We start from the raw sequence: 9,616 nt of genomic DNA, 5'->3' as shown, positions 1-9,616 counted from the left end.
ATGCCCTCTGCATAATTGGCATGATTTTACAAATAACCGGAAGGATGTCATTTGGGATGGCACTGTATCCCCTACAGATCTTCAGTAAGGGGACTCTCTGAATGGATTCAAGCTTCCTTTTCATATGGACATTGTTTTCTTCTCTAAACCAGGCTCCTACCCCGCAGAGAATAATACGTTGTATACATTTTTTGTATATTGAGTGAAATAAAAGATACCTATTACTTTTGTATCTACCACACAGCCTATTAACATTCAACGTTAAGTCAGTAATTGTGTTCTTAACACTGTCTAGATGTGGAATAAAGCTGAGGGTCAATCAATGATAACGGCCAGGACCTTAACCTGCGTTCCAGACTTAATTGTATTGAATCCAATTTTAACTACGGGCGCCCTACCCGCATACTTACAGCCTTTAGCCACTAATATAGCTTTTGTTTTGTTCGGATTAAATTCTATTTCCCGACTGCATCCCCATTCTATAATTAAATCAATGACTCTTTGCGACCTAACCTCAATTTCTCTACGGGATTTACCCTGCACGATGACATTCACGTCATCTGCATATGCCGCCATGGAAACACCCTCCGGTACCTGAATAGAAAGGAGCTCATTAACAACTATGTTCCACAATATCGGACTGAGAGGCGACCCCTGGGGACAACCCCATACTCCATCCAACTCAACATAACCAGTACTTGACATGATCACATATTTTCTGTTAACTAGGAAATCACAAACTGCTTGTCGCAGATTACCAGGACATTCCATTCCTGTTAAACTAGAAATAATATGTCTGGGACGTACTGCCGTAAAAGCATTAGGAACGTCCAACGCATAGAAAGCTGCGCAACCGCCGGCCTGCCTTGCTTCCAACAAGGCTAAAATGATACGGTCAAGTGCCATGGTACAGGACCTGTTATGAAAAAAGCCGAACTGATTGGTACTGAAAAAATTGTTTGTAGTTAGGACTGTCTCCAGCCTTCCGTGAAGTAGCCTTTCATAAACTTTTCCTATACCCATTGATATGCTGATAGCTCTGAAGTCTTTGCTCTCCGGAATACCGCTATCTTTCTTTGGTATGAGTATGACCTCTCCTACTTTCCATTCACATGGGAAAACCCCCAATGCAAAAGCTTTGTTAATGATCCAAGTAAAGAAATTGTTATGTATTCCTTGCAGTGTTTCCAGGGTTTCTACGTTGAAAAAATCCATACCTTTATCTGCTTTTCTATTAAGAGATTTAATAACATAATTTACTTCTGTAACCGCGAACGGTTTATCTGGATAAACATTTTCTTTATATTGCACACTTCTCTCATGCTCCCCATCTAAGTCATTAGTAACTGCCTGATGTCTACCATAAATAGTGTTAAGAATAAATGTACAGGTTTCATTAAGGTCTCTAGTTATAGTGGCATCACTGCACCTGATCGCTGGGATAACCCTACTGTGCTTTTCTTCTCCCGTAAATTCTCTATAAATATTTCCGAATGGATTAACTGGAGTCATACTATTAATTTTATTGTTAACAGTGTCTTCCTTCGCCTTAAAAATTAGGGCCTTATAAGTTTTAAACAAGTTGGAATATTTATCCTTGAAAATAATTCTATAGCTACCTCTAGCCTTCTGGTATAGCCTGCGCATCGCGCGTACTCGTTTCCTAAGGGAACATAATTCCCCTGACCACCAGTCAACCATCTTCTTTCTATGTTCTACCCATCTTAGTTCTTTAACCCGACCTCTAATGGCCTCTAACCACCTCTTTCTACCTATTGCCGTTAGTTGAATTTTACCTTTATGCTTGTTCCTAAAATATGCGAATGTGATGAACCGATGGCCACTACCAGTTACGATATCACAGACTGTCCAATTAAATACCATATGGAAGTATCTCTCGGTCACCAAAGTGACATCTATCCATGAATCGCCATTACGTGAGTGAAAGGTTGACAGTGTTCTTGGGTGATTCGCAATTACCATATCGTTGGCTAGAATGTAATCCATCAGTTCTTCGCCCCTGTCATCATTTCTATTACCTCCCCATAACTGACTTTTTGCATTGAAATCACCAATCACAGTACCATCTTATGGTGAAAGATACTATGAATAGCACACAGGTCCTGTACCACTGGCTGTAAGGCTGCGTTGGGGCTTATGTAAACATTAACAACTACGACTTCTTTTCCGCCCACCGTGATGATCAACACCAATAATTCATCCGTGACTTTATATGGAAATACCTCTCCCTGTATATCACCTACAAATGCGGCTACCTTTGCTCTGGCAGTGCAATAGATCATACCCTTTCCATGAGGAGGATAAAACAATTTATCAGGAGAAAAGAAAGGTTCCTGTGTCATGTATGTATATGTAGTGCTACATCTACACCCTGTTCTAAGCAAAACTGTACCATGTTCTCCGTGGCGGCTCTTCCGCGACCATCATTAAATTGCAAAAATCTTAATTGGATCATTGAAGAAAGTTTTTTTTTTAAATACAACATTCTAACAATATAAGACCATGTTACTAATGAATTTTTCATTATAGACGGTGCTCCCCCCGCAGTTTTTCCAGTTCCCTTCTACATAGCGGGCACCTTGTAGTGTTAAATGGGTGCTCTACACCATATGCTGTACCCCTTATAGCGTTCTCACGCTGACAGGCAGCACAAAGGTCTGACCCCCGCGTCCGGGCGCACTGTCTCGCCAGATGTCCCACGTCACCATATCTAAAACACCTCATGTGTTTTTCCGTCCACGCTTTTGTTCCATGACGGTACGTGAGACACCTGAAACAAGATCTGACATTGATTAACTCCTGCACCCGGCACGAGGGCCAACCAGTGTGCAGCCACCCCTTTCTTACCAAGATTGCTGCCCCCCCCCCTTTTCAGGGTTCACTTCCACTACAAAATTACTAAATGCTCCCTGCTTAACCTGGTTTAAGATCTTGAATTCGTTCTAGTTATATTCAAATCGTTTTTCACGTTTATGACCTCCCTGAGTATAGTTGGGTCAACTCTGTTTTCAACTCCCCATAACTTTAAACGAATGTTTCTCTCTTTCGGGAAGGAGCTCTTTACCATACTGTCAAGTTCCTCATCTGCAACCAAGGCATCCGCCATAGCCTGTAAAGCTTCTACGATCTTTGCTTTAACCAAGATTCCACCCTTTTTGATGTCTCTTAGTTCAACCTCAGGTATTCCCAGCTGAACAGGATTCAATTTAGCTAGAATGCTGTTTCTAATGTCCTCATTATTGGCACCCTCTTTAGGATGGATGAACATCACGCACTCTCGCGATTGTGTTGCCGATGTGGCAAAAATTACCACCATGAAAATTCCCAACACTGCAAAGCAAGAAACCGTGAGAGTACGAAATGCCACAAAGTGGACACTATGCAGCATTGTGCCGAGGTGAAAAAGATAAAGCGGACACTCGTGAAGTAGTCGAATCAGAGGAAACTGAAGAAGAGAATTTGTTGAAAGATGAATGTCACTGGAAAGGTCAGCCAGCCTCGGAGCATCGGTTCTTTCATGTTCAAGAAAATTTCTGTTTGTTAAAAGTAGACGGCACACGGAAGAATACGATTACGGTGAATGTGGACATCAGTGGAAACCGCAAAAATTTACTAATAGGTACTGGACCATCCGTTTCCATTTTGCGACACGATGACCTTTTACTGCTTGGGGAGAGCACGTCCTTGAGACCGGCATGCATCAAACTGCTTGACTACTTACGCAAGCGAATAGATGTACTCGGATGCACATTCCAGGATGTCAGGTACAAAGGCAAAGAGGCTTCGATTCTGTTCTACGTTGTGCCCAAGGGAACGTCACTTTTGGGATGGACGCTTTAATGGCCCTAGAGATTACCATTCAGGGTGCAACACTGAGTTGCCTACAGACCCAGCCTCAGGAAGATGACTCTAGTCACGAAGAGCTCAGGCGAGAATTTTTCATTTCTGCTTCTCAGGACTGGCTAAAGGGTTCATGCACTACATTAAAGTACGAGAGGATGCAAGCCCAACCCGAGCAAAGTATCGACCACTACCACAGATTATCGAGGATGAAATAGACTTGGAAGTCCAACGGCTGCTTGAACTTGATGTGATCGAACCGGTAGATGTACCACAGCGGGTATCACCTGTAGTCGCTGCAAAGAGGAAAAGAGCTGCAGCGAGATTGTGTAAGACTGTGTGTCTTGCGGACTGAAACTAAACGAAAAATGTACATTTCGCTCTCCAGAAGTGTATTTTAATGGATACCAGACCACAGCACATGTCATTTCACACCCATTTCAGTAAAATGTGTCCGCATTACTGGACACTCCTGCTGCAACAGACCGACGTACGCTACGCTCTTTACTTGGAATGATAGGATTTTGTAGCGACAAGTAACACAAGTAAGGGACAACCTTCCTGGTAGCTCGCAAGGGAGCAAGTGAACGAACGTTTATTTTGCTCGCGCCTCAACCACAGCGGCGCCGCGATGCCGATGGCAAAGCCGCCACAAATTCCCCCCCTCCTAGCGCGTCGCTGGAAGGTGACGGGTGCGGACTAGGTTTTTGGACCAGCTCACGGAACGGCGTATGGTCGATGGAGGGGATAAGCCTGGACCGGGCGAGGAAATTGAGAGGGCGAGTTCGGGAGGTCGATGGAGGTCGAGGGAGGTGGATGGGTGTCGAGAGAAGCAGGCTTTAGGCGCTCGATGCTGACATTTTCCTCTTTCCCGTTGACGAGAACTGTGTAATAGCTGGCCGCTCGGCTCAAAACACGATGCGGGCCGGTGTAGGGGGCTGCAGAGGTTTTCGCACTCTATCACAGCGAAGGAAAACGTGTGTAGAGCTGCACAGGTCAGGATGTTGGTAGGGACGCCCAGAGTTGGAACGGGAAGTTCAGTGCGTAAGGCAGCCATGGCGCTGCGTAGGCGGGTGACGAAATCGGATGGTGGGAGTACGGCGGGAGTAGATGGGGGTGACACGAGGTCACCGGGCAACCGGAGCGCCAAACCATACACGAGCTCTGCCGAGGAACAGTCGAAATCTGGCTTGAATGCAGAGCGGATTCCCAGCAGTACAATGGGTAGGGCTTCAGGCCAAGGAGTTTCGGGTGATGACCGTAATGCGGCCTTGACCTGCCGATGGAGTCTTTCCACAAGGCCGTTGGATGCGGGATGGTAAGTGGTTGTTCGGATGCGGCGAGTCCCAAGCGCGTTCGTAAGGCTGTAGAAAAGCGCCGACTCGAACTGCGGGCCCCGGTCAGTGGTGATAATCGACGGGACTCCGAATCTGGAGACCCACTCACGGAGAAGAGGCGCTGCGACAGTTGGGGCCGTGGAATCTGAGAGAGGAACTGCTTCCGGCCAGGGGGTATATCTGTCGATGATAGTGAGGATATATCTGAAACCCTGAGCTGGTGAAAGCGGGCCCACGAGGTCCACATGTATATGGTCGAAACGTTGATCGGGCGGGGGGAAAGGCGTCAGGCGAGTGTGGCGGTGAACTTTGTTTCGTTGGCAGGGCAGACAGGCCTTCACCCAACGGCTGATGTCGCTGTTCATACGCGGCCAGACGTAACGCTCGCAAATGGCCGCTCGCGTCGCGCGGACGCCGGTATGACACAAATCATGGAATGTGTCGAACACAGCGCGACGGAACGCCCGAGGAAGGAAATGGCAGGGACGTCCTTGGGAAGTGTCGCAGGCCACAAGCTTGGACGCGCCTGGCAACGCAATGTCTTGGATGACCAGGCCAGACGACGAGTTGGCGCGGAACGTGGCGAGTTCAGAATCCATGGATTGGGCTTCGGACAAGGTGTCCAAGGACAGCGTCGACGGGGATTTGGCAGAGCCAACGGTTGAGACAGATCTGCTGAGGGCGTCAGCGACTGGGTTGTTGGTGCCAGTGACGTGACGGATGTCCGATGGGAATTCAGCAATGTAGGCCAGATGTCGGGTTTCTCGTGGCGTATAACTGGTGCTGGCGGATGACAGGGCGTACGTAAGGGGCATGTGATCGGTGAATATGATGAAGGAGCGTCCTTCCAGAAAGTGTCGAAAGTGCTTTACCGAGAGGTAAGCGGCCAGCAGCTCGCGGCCGAAGGTGCTATATCGAGTCTCAGGTGGTTTCAGCTTCTTCGAGAAAAAAGCGAGAGGTTGCCACCCGGATGAGAGCTGTTGCAACACGGCGCCAACCGCGGCACCCGAGGCGTCCACCATTAAGCTCGTGAGGGCGTCATGCCGAGGGTGGACAAGGAGTGTAGCTTCGGCGATATCTTCTCAGATCTTGTCAAAAGCCTTGGTAGCCTCTGCTGTCTATTGTAGGGTTGGTGGCGGAGGTTTGCGTGAACAGAGAAGCGCTTCCAGAGGCTGGAGCGTAGAGGCGCAGGCGGGCACAAAACGGCGATGGAAGTTAGCCATTCCGAGAAACTGCCGGAGCTTGGTGGCTGAAGTCGGGCGGGGAAAATCGCGGATAGCAGCTGTCTTGGATGGTAGTGGTAAGATTCCCGTGCTGTTTATGCGATGGCCAAGAAAATCGAGCTCTGCTACACCGAACTCGCTCTTTGCAGCGTTGATGACGATGCCATGATGTTCCAGGCGTGCAAAGAGGGCGTGGATGTGTTGGGCGTGCTCTTCTGCAGAGCGACTGGCCACCAGCAGATCGTCTAGATAGGCGTACACGAAAGGGAGCCGGCGGGTGACAGAATCTATAAACCTTTGAAAGGTTTGGGCCGCGTTTCGCAACCCGAAGGACATCCGTAAGAATTCAAAGAGGCCAAATGGGGTGGTGAGGGCTGTTTTAGGGATGTCCTTCGGCGCCATGGGAATCTGGTGGTATGCGCGAACCAAGTCAATTTTCGAAAACGTTGTGGCCCCTTCCAAGCTGGCTGCAAAATCGAGGATGTGCGGAATGGGGTAGCGGTCAGGGACGGTGATGCGGTTTAAAGCGCGGTAATCACCGCAAGGCCGCCAGTCGCCCGTTTTCTTAGGCACCATGTGGAGGGGTGACGCCCAGGTGCTGGATGATGGGCGAATGATACCGAGCTCAAACATGTGATCGAATTCGGCCTTGGCAATCCTGTACTTCTCGGGAGCGAGACGACGTGGTCGAAAGTGAACAGAAGGGCCAGTAGTGAGCACATGATGTAAACGTCGTGTTGGACGAGCTGGTTCCAGTCAGGTGGTTTGGTGAGTGCGGGAAACTCCTTTAGTACCGTGCACAGACAGGTGTGTCAAGGAGTCGACCAGGCGCTTCCCAGAAACGTCGACGAGCAGGTTAAAGTGGTGTAAGAAATCTGCTCCTAAGATCGCCTGGTGAACATCGGCGATCAGGAACAGCCAGCGGAAGGTTCGTCGCAATCCAAGGTTTAGGGTTAAGTACTTTTGGCCGTATACAGGGATGGTGGTTGAATTGGCCGCATTGAGGGATAAGCAAGGTTCTCGGGAGCGGCGGCTGAGTTTCGAGGCAGGGATTACGATAACTTCAGCGCTAGTATCCACGAGAAGACACATGCCGGAGGTACGGTCCACGATGTGAAAAAGGCGGCAATCATTAGGGCCACGTCCACTCGCCGCCACTAGTGGTTGGCCGGCGGGTTTCCCGCCCACGCGCAAGGTTGGAAGCAGTGTCGGGCTTCCTGGCCGAAGCGGTGATGGTACCAGCAAAGCCCGTTCCTGTCGCGCCAACCTGGGCTGCGATGGCGAGGAGACCGGTTGAGGGAGCGGAAACGCTGGCGACGTGGCGACGGAGAGCGGGATTGAGTGGACAAAGCCGCAACTAATTGAGTCAGGTGAGCGACTTGTTGAGAAAGAGTGGCGAAATTCGAGTTGGCGTCAGGGAAGGGAGGTACACTTGGGGGAGGATCGACTTGAGGCGCTTGGACGGAATCCAAGGTCATAGTAGCAGGTGATGCGACTTCCATGACTGCGTCAGCCAAACTCGCTAGCTCTTCAATGCCGAGGTTGTGAGTGCTGGCAAGAACCATCTGGACATTTTTAGGGAGCCGTTGGAGGAATAGCTCGCGGAGGAAACTGACGGTACTGGCATTGCTTCCTTCGCCGAGTAACTGTTTCATCCGGCGCAGCAGTTGGGTTGGGCGCCGGTCGCCTAGTTCTTCAGCTGACAACAGCTGTTGCTGACGGGCGCGGTCGGACGGCGATGTACGCTTCAAGAGTGCCGCTTTCAGGGCTTGGTACGGGGTATCGGCGGGAGGGTTGGCAATGATATCAAACACTTCTTCTGCCGCTGATGGTGAAAGGGCCGCGATGACGTGGTAATACTTGGTACGTTCGGCCGAGATGCCGGAGAGGTGAAACTGTGCTTCCGCTTGAATAAACCACGTCGCGGGGTTGCGATCCCAATACGGAGGAAGTTTGACGGCGATGGAGGATACCGGTGTAACTGAGTTTGTCGCTAAGGCTTGCCCAGTTGGGGGAGCATCGCCAGTAGACATAATGGCGGATGGAACGTTAGGGTTCCACGTCCGGGTCACCAGTTGTAGCGACAAGTGACACAAGTAAGGGACAACCTTCCTGGTAGCTCGCAAGGGAGCAAGTGAACGAACGTTTATTTTGCTCGCGCCTCAACAACAGCGGCGCCGCGATGCCGATGGCAAAGCCGCCACAATTTCACTCCATGTTTATTGCAAACTTTGCAACTCAGGTGGAGCCACTGAGAAACCTCCTACGAGGAGAAAAGCCGTTTGAATGGTTTGAATGGATGCACAACTGTGCTTTGAAAGCATCAAACGTCAACTAAGTGAGTGCCCTGCATTAGCGATGTTCGACGGCAGTTTGCCCACTATCGTGACCACAGAGGCATCAGGATATGGCTTGGGTGCTGTCCTAAAACAGCTGCACGAAGATTACCTTCGCACGGTCGCATTTGCTTCTAGACCACTCTCTGCTCAAGAGCGAAAGTATTCTGCCCCTGAACGGGAAGCCCATGCATGCGCATTAGCATTGGAATTTTGGCATACATAGTTGTGGGCCGGCGATTTTGTGCTGCGGACGGATCATGAGGCCTTAGTTACTTTGTTGACATCAAAATGATCAGGACACCGTCCTCTTCGCATTTCAAGATGGTATGACCGTCTAATGAACTGTAGCTTTACTGTCATATACAAGCAGGGAAGACAACGTAACCACAGATGCATTGTCTGGACCTCCCGTGTCTGGACCAGAAATGACTGAATCGGAGGAAGAAGTGATCTGTTTGTTGACCGACTGCGTCATGGAAACTGAACTTCAAGAGGCAACAAGCACCGATGAAACACTGCAGAAGATTTTGCAGTACGTAAGCAAGACTTGGCCTGCAAGGAAGGACCTGCCATTGATGTTGTGCCCTTTTCTCAAATACATGACGAATTGTCAGAAGTGGAGGGACCTTTGTTGAGAGGATCACGAATTGTGGTTCCTTCTGCGTTGACAGACCGGATAATCAGCGTTGCACGTGAGAGCCACTTGAGAGGCACTTGGGAATCGTTAAAACGAAGCAGAGGATCAGACTGCACTACTGGTGTCCAAACACGGCCAAACAGGTACAAAACGTGGTGCTCCAATGTACTACATGCCAAGCAGCTGATAAGTCGGCGAAAACATTTGCAACACCGCTGA

The 9,616-nt window shown here is 49.4% G+C and overlaps 1 protein-coding gene across 1 annotated transcript; it reads right to left on the bottom strand.

Annotated features, from left to right (window-relative positions):
* Positions 1 to 7,578: 7,578 nt before the first annotated feature.
* Positions 7,579 to 8,454, bottom strand: LOC135400399 (uncharacterized). The gene has a single exon (XM_064632241.1). It carries the CDS (start codon positions 8,452 to 8,454, stop codon positions 7,579 to 7,581), a length of 876 nt encoding a protein of 291 aa, XP_064488311.1.
* Between the last annotated feature and the right edge of the window lie 1,162 nt (positions 8,455 to 9,616).

This window comes from Ornithodoros turicata, chromosome 7 (genome assembly GCF_037126465.1).
Source record: "Ornithodoros turicata isolate Travis chromosome 7, ASM3712646v1, whole genome shotgun sequence".
Lineage (NCBI taxonomy): Eukaryota > Metazoa > Arthropoda > Arachnida > Ixodida > Argasidae > Ornithodoros > Ornithodoros turicata.
Note: the sequence above shows the minus strand (reverse complement) of the source record. Positions and strands in the feature narration are given on the sequence as shown.